Below are 21,822 nucleotides of genomic sequence, written 5' to 3'. Positions count from 1 at the left end.
GCATTATATGGGGAGAGTTAGGAGCCTAAGGGCATGTCTACACTTGCCATTTAAAGTGGAAAAAGTCCCTTTTTGCGCAAAAACCATACGAGTGTCTATATTTGCCAGTGACTTATTGTGGTGAAACTCAGAAGTTTCACCGCAAAAAGAAAACCACCTCCACGAGAGGTGTACAGCTCTTACCGGTGATGCATTTGTGGTGATGTGCAAGTGAAGACATGTTCTTCCTGTTTACAGAGCTTTTAGCCTCTGGAGGATATCCCACAGTGCCTAGGTGACCGTTCTGGCCAGCAGCTCTGATGCCAAGTAAAGACACATCCACCCCATCCCTGTAAATACACAAACCAGCACTTTACACTCACCGGTTCCCTATCACTGGTGAAACTTACAGCGCAAAAACTCTGCAAGTGTAGACATACCCTTAGAAAGGGATTCTCAGAAGCCAGAAAACTGAATGGAGAGCTGCCTAAGCTAGCCAAGAGTGAAATGTGGAGGAAATGGGCAGAGCTACAAAAGGGATGTCTACACCGCCTGCAGGAGCGAGTGTCCCAGCCCAGGTTGACAGATAATTGTATTGATTTCTGTAGGTCGCAAATGAGGGGTGTGTGCTGTGTTGAGGGGCTATGTGTATTTGGGGTAAGTGTGTGTGTTATTGTGCTTGGGTTGGGTTGTTGTGTCTTGGGGGGGGTGTTATGCTCTGGGAGAGTTGTGTTGATTTATGCAGGTGGCAGTTGGGTCAAGTAGTCTACCATCTGTGCAGTCTCCCTCATATTACCAATGAAACTGATGTATGCAAATTAGCTGCAGAGTAAGGGCGGTGATTAAGCTGCCTCTGACATCGCATTGGTCTAAAACTCTTGGCATGGCATAGATACATGCCTTACTGTAGCTGTACACCACACAGGAGTAATTTGTTAAATCAAAATGGCTAAGAACATAAAATCTGGATGGTAACAGACAACAAAACCCAGTGATGATTCAACCTGGTGATATTCTGAACAGAAAGAGCCCTGAACCATGCTTGCTGCTGTTTTCATCGCTTCACACTGACTGTACAGACATTTTGACTGCAGAGTGACACACAGCGACATTCCTGGAATCTTTTTATATGTAGATACTAAATCAAGGACAATGGAAAAATAAAGAAACTATACTTACTTCAGATAGTTGTTTTCCATTACATTTTATGAGGCAATCAGAATTTGCTATGTATTTTCTACACTTCCAGCAACGAAGCATGCCACCTTCTAGGGTATTCATTTTAACTTCTGGTTCTTCAATTGTTTATCTGTTAAAGCTATAAAGACAATAAAAATGTATAATTTTCTTAAGCACCTGTAATCTGTTCAAATTACAGAGGGCGTCAGCCTACAATTCTTAGTCACATGAGCAGTCCCTAATCACACTAGCAACAAATACTACTACTACTTTGATTTTATATAGTACCCTTCATCCAGTTTGTTAATTGCTCATGGAGGAATTCTGCGTCAAAAACATAAAAATTCTGAGCACAATATTTAAAAATTCTGCAAATTTCATTTGTCAAAATAACACTACATAATCACACCAGTTTCAATTATTTTGGTAATTTATTTCAAAATACCTGTCAGCAAGTATGTCTGTAACAATACAGACACTCACAAAAATTCCCCCAGGAGAAGAGTGTTAAAGACACCTCTACGACAGCCCAGTTCCTGTATCTTTCCCTCCTCCCTCCCCCAGAGCTCAGTCGGGGGGCCAGACACCTACAACCCCTCCCTCCCAGAATCTGGCTATGGGACCCCCCCAGCCAATACACCCAAACCCCCCTACCTCCCAGAGCCCAGCTGCAGAGCTCCCCAGCCCAGACACCCGCCCCCCTACCCCTCAGAGCCCAGGGATCCAGAGGAAGAAATAGACTGATGCTTGGTCCCAGGCTTGTGTGGGGTTTCCTGTATGCCACTGTCTCCTTCCCTCAGGGCATGTGGGGAACTGCAGCTGCCTTTGGCTCCTTCCCCCTCCCCCTGGCAGTGTCTTCTATATGCGAGCTGGGCACTGCTGGGTCCAGAGGCCCTGAGTGGGGGCCAGCAGCACTGCAGCCCATTTCTGTGAGGGAAAGGAAATTCAGCATGCAAATTAATTTCTGCAAGATTCTGCATTGTGCAGTATTGCAGATTTCCCCCAGGAGTAAACAGTTATATAGCACCATATATCTGCACGTTTTTTTAGAATACCAAAAAGACAAGGTCCCTTCCCTAATGAGTTTACTATCTAAAGCTCTGATCCTGCAAGTTACTCTATGTGAGAGGATCCCTACCACTACAGTCAACAGGGACATCACTCCGGCCCAAGGGTCAGCCCACTTGCAAGACAGAGACTTAAATTAAGACACCACCAAACAGAAAGAGATGACAGTTGATATTCGGTCTTTGCTCACCACTGTAGTCCACAATTTTCTTTGGTCTTCCCTAAGACTCTTCCCCATCCCAATTTCTCTTTCAATCTTTCTGTCAGGGACCTTATAAAACTCTCCCTTTCCCCTGTCCTCCCAGAAATCCACCTCCTGTTCCAGTCCCCTGCTTTTTCTGATTTTCTTGGGCCAGCTACTTGAAAATTAAACCTAAAATTTATGTTTAAAGGGTCCCTTGGATCATGGCGCTCTGGCCATCCCTACTCTGAGCACTGAAAGATTACATTGCAATTAAAATCGGCATTTAAAATTATTGGCAAAAGATCACAGAAGGATTCTGTGTGTTCCTGCAAGATCAATTTGCAATGGAGTCAACAATTTCACACTTATTTCTATTGACTTTTCACTAATACAAACTTGGAGATATCTAAGAAATTGTTTGAACAGCCTATTGCCTTCCTTTGCATTTCTCTCTAACAAGCAATAGCCTAGGCTGCATGTCATCTATCTGCTTGGTTTCTGAAGAAAGATCATCTGATTAAAGGAAAACCGATGAAATGATCCACATATTTATGACAAAAACTGAGTACTTGTTTCAGCAGAAAGTACTTGCTCTTCATTTTGCTTTTTCCTCCACAGTAAACTAGGCTTCTGCTCTCTTACCAAAGCTTTAGTTACAACAATATTCTGTTTACTTAAATGGTAACAATGATTATAACATACAACCAGACTATGAAAAAAACAACCCATGCTCAGACACTGAAATAAGACAGATCGCTTAAGTGCTTTTCATATTTTTCTGCAGCTTTCAATTCACAGGTAAAGTATGAACTTATGTTAAAACTCCAATATTCTTTTATTTCTAGAGAAACTAATAGACTAGTATTTAGTAGTAAGTAGGAGCTTCAGATCAATATTAGTTGAATGAAAGATCATGGTAGATGCATTTAAGCAAAAAGAGAATATTCACATTCAAGACCTTGTCTTGCACATGGCAAGAATTTGAAAAATGCAAATGCTTTGAACCACACAGAACATCCCTGTATCTTGAGTTTTGCTTACACAGTTACAGTCAACACAGTTATTTTAGTAGCCCATCAGCATATGACATATTTGAAAGCAGCAGTCAAAAGGTATACAAATGTTAAATGTCTCTCTCAAGAAAGTATTCAATTCAAACTCAGGTCTTGAAATGTAATGAATAATACCACTCAGGGAGTGCTGCTGCAAATATAATTTTGAACACACCTTAAATGCATTGTGAAAATGTAAATCCAAAGTATGCATTACAAAATTAGCTTTGATCTATTTGACTGATGATAGTCTTTCTTGTCTATTTTTGTAGGGAGCCAGGGTGGCTCCCCTCCGAACCAGAGGGTAAAGAGCCACCCTCTCAGAGTGGGCGGGGCCAGACCAAGCTTACGCCAGTCCCCGGAAGGGGAGGGGTGGGACAGGAAGTACAAAGGCCCTTTGCCCAGTGAGGAGAGCACCAGGGAGGGAGACAGACACAGGCTGCTCCCTTGCGATCCTGCTGCTGACCCAGGGGAGGCCCGGGGCCAGGAGGAACCTGACTGGGAGGAAGGCCTGTGGCGACCAGGACTGCCAGCTGCTGAGTACCCGGAAGACCTGGAGGGGCCTGGCTGTAGCCCAGGCCAGCGTGAGTCCGACACAGAGAGGGAGCTGGAGCTGCCAGCAGCGGAATACCCAGATGAGCTGGAGGGACCTGAGAGACCCGCTTGAGAGACCGGGTAGGAAGTAGCCCAGGGGCAGAACTGCACTGTGGGGTGGGTGTGTTTGGTCAGCAGGCGCGGATGGTTCCCCGCTGACCCAGCGGCGGGACCCTCTCCTCCCGCCACTGTCAGGGCCCTGGGCTGGAACGTAGTGGAGTTGGGTGGGCCTGCTTTCCCCTACCCCGGCCAACCTGCCTGAGGGGTGCGCTGTAGACTCGTGCCGGAGCTCCCCTGCCTGAGGGGCGTGCCGCAGACTCGTGCCGGCACACCTTTCCCGCTAATTCCCCAGCGCCCGAAAGGTGTGACTAAGGCCTGCCAGTGGGACCATAGCTCTCCATCGCCCCCTAGGGGCTTGGAGGACTGACTGAAACCTGTCACAATTTTATAATATAGATTTATAATTATGTATTTAGTCCAACAATGCACCAGCGAGGATCTCAAGAGTACAACAAATCTATAAGGACTACAAGGGGTATTTCTTTGTATACAGTTTTGAGTTTCTTTGACTAGGTCAAATTTGTATTTCAGAAGTTTCCAAAAAGCTCTAGTCCTTGACATTTACCTGTATTCAAACAAGGCCTGTTTATCTATATATTACATTATGCACCATTTCATTTTTCATACCATTAAAAGAATCCATCGTATTATAACAACATCTGGCAGGCACTCAATCATTTATTTTGCTAAATAGATGATCACTTGTTTTGTTGCTTCACAATATGAGCATTTTCAAAACAATTTTTTCTTATCTGCCTCATGTCCACCTGCAAAGACATTTTAGTTAATTTTATGCATTCATAATAAGTATCTTACAGTAACTGTCTCATTTCTTTCTACTTTTTCTGTCTGACAATGCCTTTAGTGTACAGCTATGTCAAACCATAGTTTAAAAAATGGAAATAAATAACTTGGAGGAACAAATTACAGCAGTTTGCAATATTATTTTGCCCTAGCAGTTGTCTTTAATGAGAACATTCCTGAAGGTCTATTAAAGTTCTGCACACCTGTGCTTTTCTTCAGCTCTCACTATGGAGGAAACAGACAACCTATAGCCCAATTTGTTGCAAATAAACATCTGTGTAACAAAAGGTTTTTTTTTAAAGTAAATGCCTGCATATAATCTTCCATAATGACCTCTTCTTCATTAGTGCTAGACTTGGCACAAATGTCTGTGGGGTTTGTATTTTGCAGACGCAGAATACGAATTCTTACAGAAGTGGATGATAAGGGGAAAAACAGGTAGAGTCTTAACAATAGATTACTTTGTTCTTTTGCAGTGAATCTATACTAAAATGAGTAGTGTTTAGGCTGACTGCTTCTTTGTTAAGTACTTCCACAGCAGTACCATAACAATTTTAATTGTATAGTGCTGTACTACAATAGCTGACTAAAATTAACAACAGGATGGAGAACTTCACATTTAAATCATTGTCTCATATGTTCAGAAACCTTTAGCTGAAGAGCACTGTAAATTTAAAAGGCTAATCATAGCCAGAATATGAGTGGAACCTGATGTTCAAGCCACCCCTATATGCAGAGAGGTTAGTAGTGAGGTACCCCAAGAATCAGTGTTCGCACTATTGTTCAATGTAGGTTTCAGAGTAACAGCCGTGTTAGTCTGTATTCGCAAAAAGAAAAAGAGTACTTATGGCACCTTAGAGACTAACCAATTTATTTGAGCATAAGCTTTCGTGAGCTACAGCTCACTTCATTGGATGCATACTGTGGAAAGTGTAGAAGATTTTTATACACACACAGCATGAAAAAATACCTCCCCCCACCTCACTCTCCTGCTGGTAATAGCTTATCTAAAGTGATCACTCTCCTTATAATGTGTATGATAATCAAGGTGGGCCATTTCCAGCACAAATCCAGGGTTTAACAAGAACGTCGGGGGGGGGAGGGGGGTAGGAAAAAAAAAGGGGAAATAGGTTACCTTGCATAATGACTTAGCCACTCCCAGTCTCTATTCAAGCCTAAGTTAATTGTATCCAATTTGCAAATGAATTCCAATTCAGCAGTCTCTTGCTGGAGTCTGGTTTTGAAGTTTTTTTTGTTGTAATATCACAACTTTCATGTCTGTAATCGCGTGACCAGAGAGATTGAAGTGTTCTCCGACTGGTTTATGAATGTTATAATTCTTGACATCTGATTTGTGTCCATTTATTCTTTTACGTAGAGACTGTCCAGTGTGACCAATGTACATGGCAGAGGGGCATTGCTGGCACATGATGGCATATATCACATTGGTAGATGTGCAGGTGAACGAGCCTCTGATAGTGTGGCTGATGTTATCAGGCCCTGTGATGGTGTCCCCTGAATAGATATGTGGGCACAGTTGGCAACGGGCTTTGTTGCAAGGATAGGTTCCTGGGTTAGTGGTTCTGTTGTGTGGTATGTGGTTGCTGGTGAGTATTTGCTTCAGGTTGGGGGGCTGTCTGTAGGAAAGGACCGGCCTGTCTCCCAAGATTTGTGAGAGTCTTGGGTCATCCTTCAGGATAGGTTGTAGATCCTTAATAATGCATTGGAGGGGTTTTAGTTGGGGGCTGAAGGTGACGGCTAGTGGCGTTCTGTTATTTTCTTTGTTAGGCCTGTCCTGTAGTAGGTGACTTCTGGGAACTCTTCTGGCTCTATCAATCTGTTTCTTCACTTCCGCAGGTGGGTATTGTAGTTGTAAGAATGCTTGATAGAGATCTTGTAGGTGTTTGTCTCTGTCTGAGGGGTTGGAGCAAATGCGGTTGTATCGCAGAGCTTGGCTGTAGACAATGGATCGTGTGGTGTGGTCAGGGTGAAAGCTGGAGGCATGTAGGTAGGCATAGCGGTCAGTAGGTTTCCGGTGTAGGGTGGTGTTTATGTGACCATCGTTTATTAGCACTGTAGTGTCCAGGAAGAGGATCTCTTGTGTGGACTGGTCCAGGCTGAGGTTGATGGTGGGATGGAAATTGTTGAAATCCTGGTGGAATTCCTCAAGGGCTTCTTTTCCATGGGTCCAGATGATGAAGATGTCATCAATATAGCGCAAGCAGAGTAGGGGCGTTAGGGGACGAGAGCTGAGGAAGCGTTGTTCTAAGTCAGCCATAAAAATGTTGGCATACTGTGGGGCCATGCGGGTACCCATAGCAGTGCCACTGATCTGAAGGTATACATTGTCCCCTGGATTTGTGCTGGAAATGGCCCACCTTGATTATCATACACATTGTAAGGAGAGTGATTACTTTAGATAAGCTATTACCAGCAGGAGAGTGGGGTGGGGGGAGGTATTTTTTCATGCTTTGTGTGTATAAAAATCTTCTACACTTTCCACAGTATGCATCCGATGAAGTGAGCTGTAGCTCACGAAAGCTTATGCTCAAATAAATTGGTTAGTCTCTAAGGTGCCACAAGTACTCCTTTTCTTTTTGTTCAATGTAGGTAATTAGCAACCTAGAAGGTGGAGTGAATAGCAAGGAGACAACATTTGCCAGTAACGTTTAGGTTAGTCAAGACTTGTAATGACCATGAGGACCTTCAGAAGGACCAGAGAAGACTAGGTAACTGGGCAATACAATGGAAGATAAAATTCAACATAGACAAGTGCAAAATAATTCAAATTGGAAAGCGTAATTTAACAACTAATATAAACCAGAGTGCATTCTGAATTAGTTTAATTTCTCTTAAACGAGATGGAAGCATTGTGGACAGCTCAGTGAAGACATCTCTGAAAATATTATAATACTGTTAAATAGGTGGAATGGAGAAATCCAGAGCCTCCTCTCCCCAAACACTGATCAGCTCCAGTAGCTCAGCATTGCTCCAAGGAGGGGATCCTTTGCTCCCTGGAGCAGGCATTGTCGCCTGGCCAGATAAGTGAGCACTAGCCAAGACAACAGGAAGGGGAGTGTCAAAGTTTTGGGGGCTTTACAAGGGGAGGGGCGGATGTCTGTTTACCTGGTGCAAAGCAGCTACCCAGAGTGGTCACCTAGGCACTGTGGGATATCCTGCGGAGGCTAAAAGCTGTGTAAACAGGAAGAATGTGTTTTCACTTGCACGTCACCGCAAAAGCATCACCAGTAAGAGCTGTACACCTCTCATGGAAGTGGTTTTCTTTTTGTGGTGAAACTTCTGAGTTTCACTGCAAAAAGTCATTGGCAAGTGTAGATGCTCCCACGGTTTTTGTGCAAAAGAGGGACTTTCTCCGCTTTAAATGGCAAATGTAGACCTGTCCTTAAGCACAGCAGTGGTGCAGCTGTAGCACTAGACAAGCCCCAACTCACTGGTCTTTAACGCCCTTCTTCTAGGCAGCAGGAAGGCACAAAACATTTGAATTGCATTTGGTCAGAAGGGAACCCGAAATCCATAGAGCTCGCCAAGCCTGCGGATACCAGCAGCGCTGGCGAGTGATCCCGGGGGTCGCTCACGCTGGCCTCGGGGACCCACTGACAGCTGAGCTATTTCTTCATTGCCCAAAGCAGTGAGATCACGAACGCCAACCAGCTCCCTGAGGCACAGCCCCGGTGGTAGGGTGCCCAGACCGGGGGGCGGCGGGGGGGTAAGGGGAGAGGAGCCACAGGCGGGTTTTCCCTCCCCAACCACACAAGCAACCTGTGGCTCGTCTCCCCGGGGGCGGCGACCCAGCAGCAGCGGCCCCGGCAAACTCCCGCCGGTGTGGCGGCCAAACCCGCCCCGCCCCACGGAGCGCCGCACCCAGAAACGGACCCAACGCACGTCCCCCCCAGCAGGGGCCCGCCCCCAGCCCCACTCGGAGGCCGGGCCTGCCCCGCAAAGCTGCGGGCGGCTGTGTCCCGGCTGGCGCGGCCTCCCCGGCTCGGGGGCAGCCGGCCAGGCGGAGCTAGCAGAGCCCCCGCTTACCGCTCGCGGCTCGCCGGGCGGGGGTGTCCGTCGGTCCGGCCGCTCGAGCAGGCGCGGGGCCGAGTACTGGCGGAGATCCCGGGTGGGCGCAACAGCTGCCGACGGGAAGAGACGGGAGACAAACAACAACGAAAAGCGCTCCGTGCCGGTCGGAGTCCTGGCCGCGGGGGAGGGCGAGCGCTGCCGGGGGCTCTAGTGTGTGACCCCCCCACCCCGCGCGCCTCGTGGGGTGAGGGGGAGACAACAGGGCAGCGCAAGATGCCCCTTCACTCAGCTGGACTGGGCACAGGTTTTAGGGCTGGGGTCTAGATCCTTTCCCTGGGGTCAGCTGCACGTTTAACGGCCACTTGGATGGAGGAGCAGATGAAGGCACTCTAATGTTGGTGTCCCGGAGCCCCTGTCAGGGACCAGACCCCATTGGGCTAGGTGCTGTACAAACACACAGTCCCTACACATCTTACAGACTATACCACAGCAGACAACAGATGGCTAGACGCAGACGGGTGTACAAGAAAACAAAGAGACATTATCAGTGACAGGCAGGAATCACAGCACAACAGCAGTCTAACCGTCAGTCAAGTTTTTTGTAGGAATCATCCCATATAAACATCCCCTATTAGAAACTGGCTCTGAGCTGTGTTGCCAATCATGAGGAAGGCTCCAAAAAAAATCATGATTGGCATAAAACACATGAGATTTGTAATAGTAATAACTTTTAGGTTCATTTTATTTACCTTCAAGTTTTTGAGCCATCAGGGTGCACCAGAGTCATGTTTTCAAGCTTTTCTTCAAAACCACTAGAGCTATATACTTTAATGAAAGCAGAGTCTCATGTAATCACAGGATTCCAGGAGCTGGGGTTTTAAGTATAACAGCAAATATCTCAATAATTCACAATAAACATACAGCAAAAATACTGCTGTTTCAATGGGACATTTGAACTTTCCCATCAGGCTTTTTAAACAAATCTTCCTCATTCAGCTTGTCCAAGGCTCACATCCATTTAGAGTATAACATAAGAATGGCTCTACTGGTCAGATCAATGGTTCAGCTACCCCAGTATCCTGTCTTCTCACAGTATCCAATGCCAGATGCTTCAGAGGGAATGAACAGAACAGGACAATTAGCAAGTGATCCATCTTCTGTCATCCAGTCCTGCTTTGTGGCAGTCACAGGTTTAGGGACACCCAGACAATAGGGTTACATCCCTGACCATCTTGGCTGGTAGCCATTGATGGCCCTATCCTCATTAACTTATCTAATTCTTTTGAACCCAGTTATACTTTTGGCCTTCACAACATGCCCTGGCAATACATTCCACAAGTTGACTGTGCAGTGTGTAAAGAAGTACTTCCTTATGTTCGATTTAAACCTGCTGCCTAATAATTTCATTGGGTGACCTTTGGTTTTCATGTTAAGGGATAAATAACATTTCATTATTCACTTTCTCCAAATCATTCATGATTTTATAGACCTCTATGCCACCCGCAGTCGAGTCATCTCTTTTCTAAACTGAACAGTCCCAGTCTTTTTAATTTCTCCTTGTATGGAAGCTGTTCCATACCCCTAATCATTTCTGTCTGCCCTTTTACACTTGACTTGCCAGAGTTTATGCTCCTTTCTGTTTTCCTCAGTAGGATTTGACTTCCAATCATGGGCGGTGGGTATAATAGGCCAGGGGAGACTCTGCCTCCCCAGCACTGCAGCGGCCGCCTGACTCCTGGTTGCAAGGTTTGGCAGGGGAAGTTTTTGTTTTATTATGCCCCACGCAGGTTCTGGGGTGGCTGAGGAGGCGGTATGTGCTATTCAGCTTCCTGGGCTCATCAGTTATCTCCCTGGGCTCCAGAGAGATTACTGATGAACCCAGGAAGCTGCGTAGCAAATACCTCCTCCTCAGCTGCCCTGGGACCTGCCTGGGGCATAGCAAAAGCTTCTTCCGAGGAGAGTCCAAGATGCTTTCCCTCACAGCAGCTTGGGGTCTGGGGAGGCACAGTGTTGCTGGCTCAGGGCACCTCGGGGCAGGGCAGCTCAGGCCTCTGGCCAGCCTCAGGCTCCTCCAGGTTGGGGGGGTGTGAGCAGTAGGGGTGGAGCTGGGGGCTAGCCTCCCCAAAGTGGGGCTTCACCCGCTGCGCATGCTTCCAATTTTTAAAATGTCATTTTGTTTCTAACCACCTCTTTTACTCTGTTTAACCATAGTGGCATTTTTTGGTCCTCTTACTGTTTTTTTAATTTGGGATATATATAGTTTGAACCTCTATTATGGTGTTTTTAAAAAGTTCCATGCAGCTTAGAGGCATTTCACTCTTGTAACTCTTCCTTTTTAATTTCTATTTAACTAGCCTCATTTTTGTGTAGTTCCCCCTTTTGAAATTAAATACAACTGTGGTAGGTTTCTTTGGCATTTCCCCCCCTACAAGGATGTTACATTTAATTTCATTATGATCTCTATTACCAAGCACTTCAACTACATTTGCCTCTTGGACCAGATTCTGTGGGGGCACTTAGGACTAAATCAAGAATTGCCTCTCCCCTGGTGGGTTCCTGGACTAGCTGCTCCAAAAATCAGTCAATAACAGTGTCTAGAAATTTTATCTCTGCCTCTCATCCTCAGGTTCATGTTCCCATTCAATATGAGATAGAAAATTCAATAATAATGGGGGATTTCAACTATTTTTGTAGTCTCTCTAAGCTCCCTGGGCATTTCACAATCACTGTCACCATCCTGGCAAAGTGATCGGTAGTATATTCCTAGTGCCTGTATTTCTTTCCTTGGTCTACATCAACTCAATGTATACCAAATTTGCCTTTATCTTGCACCCAAACTTGCTGTTGTTAGGATATAGATATTCAGGCCTGTCTGTAAAGGCCTATACTCTAAGAATTTAGGTGTATTCTTATCACTTGGCTAGTTATAGAGGTATAAAAAGAGAGAATAAAAATCACGGTCTGCCGCTGTAAGAGCCTTCTCTTACTGTTTCAGAGTAGCAGCCGTGTTAGTCTGTATTCACAAAAAGAAAAGGAGTACTTGTGACACCTTAGAGATTAGGCTCAAATAAATTTAAGCTTTTGTGAGATACAGCTCACTTCATCAGATGCATCACACAGCTGTCTTTACCTTTCAGAGTAGCAGCCACGTTAGTCTGTATTCGCAAAAAGAAAAAGTACTTGTGGCACCTTAGAGACTAACTAATTTATTTAAGCATAAGCATGAGCTTTCGTGAGCTACAGCTTATGCTCAAATAAATTGGTTAGTCTCTAAGGTGCCACAAGTACTCCTTTTCTTTTTGTCTTTACCTTGAGACTGTTCAAAGAGGCAGTAAAACACTTGTCTCCGTGGATACCAATGGATCTTTTACTCCAAAAATTCCAGTGGAATACAGCAGACCTCCATCATACTTTGTCCATCCCCCTGGGTCCCCTAACACTTCCTCCATTTCCTTTTTAATCTCAACCCAGATTGACCCCCTGCACCTGGTATGGGCCCTGGTTCTTCCTTATCCATTTATCCAAAAAATCCTTTACCCTGGCTTGCCAGAACCTGCAACTACCATCACGAGAGTTAGCTATACCCCCTCAAAGCAGCTGCACGGACTGCTGGGGAGGGGGACTTACAGGCTGCCACTCACCTAACTGATGCGATGCATCCAAGTCACTGGCACCAAGATGTTAGGGGGCTTATTCCTTCACCCACTTACTTCCCTGGTCCTTCTCGCATGAACAGAGAGCAACAATACCCGAAGTCCAAAGGTGCAAACAATTCGATGTTTATTGTGGTGAACTTCCAGCAAGCATGATTCCAGTTTCCTTCCTTAGTATCCTCCTTCCCAGCTCTGACACCACAGAGCCCCACCTGTGTCCCTGTTCCCATTCCTGCCCTTAGCTAAACATGATTCCAATTTCCCCAGCCCCATTCCCTGTTCCCATTTTCCCCTTTAGCAAAACATGATTCCAATTTCCGCATTCCCTGTTCCCATTTCCCCCCCCACACACACACTCACTTCCTGACTGACTGCAGACTATATAGTAAAACTTGAGTTCTGCTTAGCTATACCTTAACCAATCATTTTCCTGAAATTTTAACTAACCAATCCTAACATATTGTAACATGATTTATGTAACCAATTATATCCCACCACCTTAATTAGTTTACACCCAGCAAAATTAAGTATACAGCAGACAAACAATTACAGAACCAGACAGAGATTATACAGACAATAGGGAAATGGGGACTACAGTGATAGAACAAACACAGAAATGAGGATTTCACATCCCAGCTATTGATAAGTGAGTTCTTGCCAGACAGGATGCTATCAAACTAAGTTTCCTTTTACATCTTCTAGGCATTTCCCTTTCTCTGGAGGCGATAGGCATTATCAGGACAGGATTGTATTCCTAACAGCCCAATAGCACCTTATTTGAATGTGACTAGCTTGGAATGTGAGGATGTGACCATTTGCTTCCCAGTTTATGGCTATCTCTGCTGCTTAGCCAAAGGCCTTAGCCTAAGAACAGGGCCTCAGACTGTCACAGTAAGAGAAGGCTCTTATACCAGCAGATCGTGATTTTGATTCTTTTATACCTCTATAACTAGCCAAGTGATAAGAATACACCTAAATTCTTAGAGTATAGGCCTTTACAGACAGGCCTGAATATCTATATCCTAACAGCTGTTATCATCTATTGTTGAAAAAATATTTATAGCTTAAATCCTAAATCATGAACCTGAGTTTATAGAGGTCCTTACTCCATCCCTGTCTCAATTATTTTAATCTCCCTGAGTTTGCATTCATCCTGGACTATACATTCAGTGTCTGTACAGATATTTTGCAAGCTACTTCTATTTTTTTGTCTTTGTTGCCGGCACCCAGTGCCGAGATGCTAAACAACAGCTGAAGTTGGTTCGCTACCCCGTGTGCGACACCCAATAATCACAACGGGGTGGAGAAGCAGAAAAGTTTATTTGCAGCTGCAAAAAAGTACAGGGAGAATAAAATCTCAAATCCTGCACACAGAGCAGGAAGTTACACAGGCTTTTATACATCCTTTTTCCCAGCATACTTATCCAATAGCAAGCTGCCCTAAGTATCCATATAGCCAGCCAATCCAGTTCCCAGCTAGTGCCCTTGTGCTCTGTATCATTTCTTAAACCATACATAAAGCTGCTTTATTCAGCATTGTTCTTCCATATCTGCCCTGTTTGGCCTTGCTTAGTTTCAGGCAGTCTGACTCTGCAGCATATTGTTGCAGATTCTCAGCATAACTGCTGTGTGTGCCTCCAGGCGGGGGGGCCAAGGACACTTGGGCCTAGTACGCTGAGCTGCTGCGAGTGCCTCCAGGCGGGAGGGGGGGCCAAGGACACTTGGGCCTAGTGCGAGGGGGCTTCATCGACACTCGTGGTCTTCCATCCCCTCGAGTTACCTAGTGGCCATGCCCCAGTGTCCCCAACATCTTTAAAAACTTGTTAACGATCAAACATGGCATCTTTTTACTTTGCTATAAGGTAAAGTCACTTCCCACACAGGGGTTTATGTAAAAAAAATCCTCTTTTAAAGATGAAGTCATCCATTTTGCATTTTAGGACAGAGTGGTCTGCTGGTAAATATTTAACTATATAGTTACCTATCATTTTTCCCTGATGCAAGGAAGGGTAGGTAGACTAGGACCTGAGGCTGGAAAGTTCCAATTTGTAAAGAAGACCCAGTTTCCAACTCCTTTTGCCAGTCTTACTTCTTGCACTCCAGATAGGCTTCATCCCAAGGAAGAATAGGTGGTTTCTATCACTGCACTGCCCTCCCTTCGAGATTGTGGCTGTATGACTCCCTAGAGACTAGGAACCTCACTGATGGATTGTCATGCAGATCCAGTCAACCAGCATGTTCATCAGCTGCCCTTGCTACATCCCTCATGCTTGGAAAATTCCACTAACATTTTGGGGTTGTGCTGAATACTCACAGCCCCCTCCAGTGGAGGAGAGTATGCATCTACTTTCTGATGTTGCAAACTCCCATCATAGATATTCTATGGCTGGTTAATGAGTTATAAAAAGAGGCCAATATATTCTAGAGTTGTAAAATTGCCATGGAATCTTTCCCTTCCCTGTAGAAGACTGATCCTGAAGCTAAGCTTCTAGTTTTTTAAAATGTTCATGGCCCTTCTGATTGTGGAGAAAATCTTGAAAACATGAACATGAAAAATTGATGCATTGTTATTTTCCTGCAATCTCACAAACACTGAAACTATAGTTCAGTGGTGTGAGCTATCCCCATTCATCACAATAGGTTACCAACTCTGTAAGCTAAAAACACTTTAAATCTCAACATTTAACTATTTCACTACTCATCATTTTAGCAAGAAATATCTAGCTTGTGCTTTTTCCCAATGGCAAACTGCCTCCCACCTCTCTCCTCATGAGGAATTTGAATCTAAAGCCATGTCTACACTACCACTTTTGTCAGTATAACATATGTCGCTCAGGGGTGTGAAAAAACACACCCCTGAGCAACATAACTTATACCGACAGAAGTGCAGGTATGGACAGCACTATGTTGGTGGGACAGCTTCTCCCACCAATGCAGCTACTGCCGCTCATAGAAGTGGTTTTATTATGTCAACAGGAGAGCTCTCTCCCATTGGCAAAGAGCGGCTACACGAGCGATCTTACAGCAGCACAGCTGCATCACTACAGTTGTGTTGCTGAAAGCTCACTAGTGTAGACATGGCCTAAATAAGTAAAACAGGAGATAGTGTACTAATTGTATTGTTGTGGGTTCAGTGAAGCATCCCTGAAGCTGGTGGGTATGTCAGCTAGCCTTCATTTAAGATAGCTGTGTGAGAGAGTTAAGCGGCCACCTAAAAAATGGCATATATGAGACCACCCAGGAATTTGAACCATGTAGGCAGAGGACATTGGCTGGGCATTGTTTGGGTAAGCGTGTGTGTTGGGGCTGTAAGCAAAGAAACAATCTCCCTTTATTTTGGTTCCAGCTGTCCTCAGGGAAAACAAGACTTTGTAAACAAACAAGATTGCATCAAAGGTACCAGATTCCATCATCTCTCCTTCAAACTAGAAAAAAAATACAAGAATCTGAATTTGGCAAGTCACTCAAGTCAAAAAAGATTATTATTCATTTTCACAATCTCACACTGCTAGAGAATCCTATGCACAATTGCAGTAGTCACGCCGGAACTTGGCAAACTCAAGCAGGTGATTAAGACATATTTTAGTTTGCTTTTCTGGTCATAGCAGGAGAATTGTCCAGACTGGCTAAGCCAAGCTTTTATCAGCCAGGAGCCAAAGATTGGAGAGAGGCATCAGAAGAAAGAGGCTTATGAGAGAGAAAATAATATGATTATTGTATAGTATTTGTCCTACTGTAGCATCTAGGAGCACTAATTATATACCAGGACCCCATTATGTTAGGTGCTGTACAAACAGAATGAAAAGATAGATTGTAAGCTCTTTGGGGCAGGGACTAAGTATAAGCCAAGAGACAACCGACAGACAGACAGAAACCAATGGGGGAGTACAAGGAAACAGTATTTGTCAGCATGATAAGCATTCATCTCCACATACCAGCAGCCTAACTATTTGAGGTTTTTTTTTTTTATAGGCATCACAGCACAGGAGAGTTTTAACAAGGGATTTGGAAGAGGAAAATGAGAGGCAGCCTGGGAGAAAGCACAAAGGTGCTTGTTTGGAAAATTGCAAGTGAGAGATGGAGGCTGGCAAAATGGGTCAATTGGAGGCAGGAGCTGCTATCCTGATAGTGAATGAGCGATGATAGGTATGATGGGGATAGGCTGTGAAGAGTCTTAAAAATGAATATAAGTAGCGTATGTTTGATGCAGTAGGGTGTGGGAGAAGCCAGACAAGGGGTGACAGGGTCAAAGTGACTAGCTGGGGAAATGATCTTTACAGCAGCATTCTGAATTGATATCAATGGGGCAAGACTGATTTGTCAAGGCCAGAGAAAAGATTTTCTAGTAATTGAGATGTAAGATGATGAAAGCCTGGCCAAGAGCTTTTAGCTATGCGGATGTATAGGAAAGGCCATATTTTAGAGATGTTATGCAAACAAAATTGGCAAGATTTAGCCTGGATGTGAAGCCCTACAGAAAGGTCTGAGTAGAAAGTGACACCCATATTACTGGGGTAAGTGATAGGCAGGAGGGTAGGGTTGTCCTCAGTGACTGAGGAAAGTTTAAGAGCTTTGTTTTAGCCATGTTGAGCTTGAAGTGATGGCCAGACATCCACAAGGAGCAACCTCAGGTTCACATCCCAGGTGTCGCTCAAGGTTCATTTGATTCAATGGAGAAGGTGCTATCAGCTGGCTCCCTTCTCACCTAGAGTGGTCTGGACATTTCTCAGGATCAGGAACATGGTGAGATGGCAAAGCCTAGGGTCTCAGCAAGTGAGGACCATGATGGTGAAGCTCGGTGTTACAAAGTCACACTTTTCTTCTTCCTCTCCTCATTCCCAACCAAGTTGCCAAGTGCTATCTGGAGGAAAAAAACTGTTCAAAAAGTGGGGACAACTTTGTCTCATTGAAATTAGACAACCAAAACAAACATCCATATATGGGAACTTCCTTACATCTCAATAACATTTTGGCCTGTTATAACACTTCTGTGACTTTACCAGGAGCTTTTGAAACTCCTAATCCCAGGTCTTTCACTTCAAACCCATCCAGAGTACATTCTATTCTATATAGGTTCTTACACCACCACGCTCATCACTGTAGTAGCCGAGTGATTTCCAGTAGCGCGTTAAGCAACATGATTAAACATCTGTCATGTATTTGTTTAACTATCCTCTCTCCAGGGGAAGAGGTGTGTGCACTACAGTGTCTTGTTTTGGTATGATTTGGTGGGGGAATTGTTTGTTTTGTTTTGTGGTTGTGGTGTCTCAAAAGTCACATTGCTATCTATTTATGAAAAGGTGGCAAGGTCAAAGACATAAGCCTTGCACTTTGTGAGGTTTGTGAGGGTCTTTAGTTCCTGGAGGAATTCATTCCACAATTTTGGCCTGGCACCCAAGAAAGTTCTGTCTCCTGAACAGATGAGCTTACCAGCAATGGAAATGGTAACAGCAATGACAACAATAGCAGGTAGGGTTGAGTCCAGCAGGAGGAAATATCAGTGGCATCAGACATCCACTTCCTTCAAATAAGTCGTCTGTCTTGTCATGATGGCCCTGTCGCCCTTTCCTACTTTGGAAGAGAGGTGGAGAGAAGAGAGTTATAAAGTGGCCTCCTGATCAGCAAGTGGTGGCGAACGCTGGAGGAGCAGGGCTGAGGCTCAGGGCTCCTTCCTCGTATTAGAGTAGAGCCCTTTGGCAGCCTCGTTCATGGTGATGCTTCTGTGCTGAAGGAAGAGGCTGCCTTACTTTCACCTTTTAGACAATTTCTCTCATTTCTGTTTCCAAATAAGTTCTTTAACTATAACCTGTGCTCATTTTTATAAAACAATTTTATATAATGTGCTGACAGGTCAAGATAGCCTTTGGTCACATTTACTCATATTGGACAGTTAATACTCTCAGCTGGGAACAAGCCACAGTTTACACAACAGTACACAGTGTCAGTTTTCTGAGTTCTTACTTTCTTGAACTTTTGGGGAAATTTCTGCTGCTGCAATGTGTGAAGACCATTGTTTAAATTACAGATAAAAACTGACAGTGCTATCTGCCACCTTGTGATTCTGACAAGATTTCTGATAACAACATAACTATGTAGATTGGAAGCTTCTTGGGGCAGAGACAATTGTTTTGTATATATTTGTTCAGTTCCTAGCACATGGGGCCCCAATCCTCATTAGAGCCTTTGGACACTATTGTGCTTTAAATATTGAGCAACACCACAGCATAGATCTACCAGAATAGCCCTGCTTTCAGCTATTGCAGCTTAGAGGAAAGACATCACAGACATTGAGTTTGTGAACTCAAACGTCACAGAAATTAAACAGCACGGTAACGTCTTTGAAAATGAGCTAGCTCTGAAATGAACCATTTTTTCCATCTCGTTGCATCTCAGTCAACGAGCTATTACTCCCTCTTCACAAAAGCTGTCTCTTTTATTTCCAAAAAGAAGGATCATCAGGGTCCTTTGTGAGTCTAGAGTGATGATTACTGTTGGGATGCTGTGCTAATTGCTTCTGCGTTCCTCCGTAAAGCACATTGGTTGCTCACAAAAATAACTGAAAGATGTTTTGGCTCTGACATGATTGAATAGTCATTGTCCATAGAAGCTGGAGAGGATTATTTTGGAATAATTTTAAATGTACAATATATTAAAAAGTAAAACTGAAAGAAGCAGTATACAAAAGAAATATGAGAGCTGAACTGCTGGGGGTTAACAGGCACTTAAGGAGAGGGTCTCACTAGTTTCTTTAAAGAGGAGAGAGAAACAAGAACTCAAACAGAAAAATGAGGAGGAGTTAATTAAAGACCAGGCTACACCTGTTTTTGTAATTAGTTTAGGGTCCACTCCAGTGAGATACTGGATGAATGGGAGTGGAGGGCATTTGGAAATTTTATTATTTTGCTAATTGTTTTGTAGTTGTCTGTGTGTTTCTTTGTTTTCATCTCTCCCTCCCCTTTCCTTGCAACAATTAATAGGTTAGTGGTTGTAGGCATTGTGGAAGGAATAAGGAAAGGGTCGGGCCCTACATAGAATACTGGGATTTGATGACCCTGGGGGAAGAGCCATGCAGACGGCAATGGGAAAAAGAAATGAAGGGGGCTGTGTGACTTGCATCACAGAGGGAGCAGAAGGAGTGAGGAAGGACATGATAAGAAATAAAGATATAGGCTTGAGTTGAAGTTGTGCAGGGCTTTGAAAGAGAGAGGGCGGGGACAGGGTGGGAAGAATTTGCTGCGGGTGCATGTTATAGGAGTGTACTGTGGGTGGCCCAGCATGCTTGGCTCCCTTGAGGAAACAGTAATCTTTAACATTAGTAAAGCAGAGCTTAAGTTAGCTCCTTGTTTAAAAGTGGTCAACAGCGTCACTGTTTGATTTACAGAAAAGGAAAACAAACAATCTCCCATAACGCTAGTTTAATTATGCCGTATCACTGTTCAAAGCAGAATAAAAATATAAGATTTGGTCAAAATCTTGGCCAATAATTGGAAAGGGTGTTAATTGTAATGAATGATTCAGACCAGGTGGTGAATTTTAGTCAACAAGTCTGATCACTAGGTCACCAGAAATCTGATCTTGTGGGGAGCCAACGTGCTGTTCTAAGGCGCGCACGCACACACACACATTTAGTTAAACCCCTGTGTGGACACTCTCTTATTTTGGTTTCAGAGTAGCTTATTTTGGTTTAGCTCGAGCTGTGCGGAAAGGAGGGTTTCCTGTTCCACAAAATATTCAAGATTTTGAACAGATTTTTGTTCTGAATTGGGGATAACTGAAACGGACATTTTTGGTTTGCTGGTTGCTTGCCTGGTGAGTGCATATGCATGCACTATTTGCTTCCCCAGCTGGGAAAGCTGGTCACTCAGGGAGCCTGGCAGTCTGTCAAGAGGGCAGTTTGGGGAGCCCTGGGATCCTACCAGCTGCGGAGCCAAGGATCCCACTAGCCATGGAGCTGGACACTCTGGGAGCTGGGGAACCTGGAAGTCTGGGCTCCCTGCAGCCTTCCAGGCAAGCTGCAGAGAAGCTGGAGGTGGTGTGTGAATTAGCAGGAAACCAGGCAGATAGGCAGGCAGCCATCCAGGCTGGTTTCTGTCAAAAGTTTCAATATAATTAACACATCCCAGGGAATGTTTTGATTCTGAACAATCAGCATTTTCTGCAGGAAAACTGTATCATCAAAATTTCAACTAGCTCTAGGTGTAGCCTAAATCTGTTCCGAATCAATTTAACCTAAACCAAAATACGCCCCTCTCCAACTGAAATCCTAGTGTGTTCACACAGGGGTCTGCACTTGTTTAACTAAACTGGTTTAAATTTACAAGGCTCAGATCAAGTTGGGTGCCTGTCTCATGTAGGCCCCTTTGAAAATTCTAGCCTAAATCTTTCTGATTTCTCTTTTCCACATAGAGCTAGGTATCACAGAATCATAGAAGATTAGGGTTGGAAGAGACCTCAGGAAGTTATCTAGTCCAACCCCCTGCTCAATGCAGGACCAACCCCAACCAAATCTAATAATAGTAGGTGATGGTGCTTGCTTATCCTCTTATTATTAGGTAGGAACTTCTAGGGCCCCCTCACAATATCTAAGCACTTTAACTATTACTGTTGAGTGGTTACTTATTGCAGTTAGGCTTGAGAGATAGGAATTATGTTCTGGGTTAATAAATATTATATTTTACTGTGTGTCAATGATAATCTGTGTGCATTTCACTACCTCTTGGAAAGCATACACCTAATTTTCACTTTTGACTCATCAGTTTAGGAACATTTCTGGTTACAAAGCGAATTATAGCAAAACGTAATTTCCTCCCCTTCCCTGGGAAATCATGCTTTACAGATATTTGGAGTTAGATCCAAATCTAATTTGGTAGGGTCATTATATTACTATGCAATTCTGGAGTCTTTTCTGTACAGAAAAGGGATGGTCTTCAGCTTATTTAACAAAACATTTGCCTTCATTTCATTTCCACACACAATCAGGTCAACCTGAAAATTGCAGGCCTTTCTCAGAGAGAGAGAGAGAGAGAGAGAGAGAGTGTGTGTGTGTAAGTTTTGTTCAAAGTTGAGCTGCTGAGTAGCAAAATATAAAGGGGAAGATTTAAGCATCTGTCTGTAAAAGAGGGATGTCCCTCTGGGTATGTCTGACGGTGGAGCTGGGAATGGGATTCTAAACTCGAGGAGAAATACAGTACTCATGCTAGCTCTCATCAAACTAGTG

General features: G+C 44.2%; 1 protein-coding gene across 1 annotated transcript in view; it reads right to left on the bottom strand.

Moving 5' to 3' along the window:
• RNF180 (ring finger protein 180) overlaps positions 1-21,822 on the bottom strand; it is a 497,847-nt gene that overhangs the window by 125,413 nt on the left and 350,612 nt on the right. The window contains exon 4 of the mRNA XM_074952619.1: positions 1,159-1,297. Coding sequence (XP_074808720.1) covers positions 1,159-1,260 — 102 coding nt within the window. The 5' untranslated portion in view covers positions 1,261-1,297. The remainder of the gene's footprint in view (positions 1-1,158; positions 1,298-21,822) is intronic.

The sequence above is a fragment of the Natator depressus genome, chromosome 5 (genome assembly GCF_965152275.1).
Source record: "Natator depressus isolate rNatDep1 chromosome 5, rNatDep2.hap1, whole genome shotgun sequence".
In the NCBI taxonomy this organism is placed as follows: domain Eukaryota; kingdom Metazoa; phylum Chordata; order Testudines; family Cheloniidae; genus Natator; species Natator depressus.
Note: the sequence above shows the minus strand (reverse complement) of the source record. Positions and strands in the feature narration are given on the sequence as shown.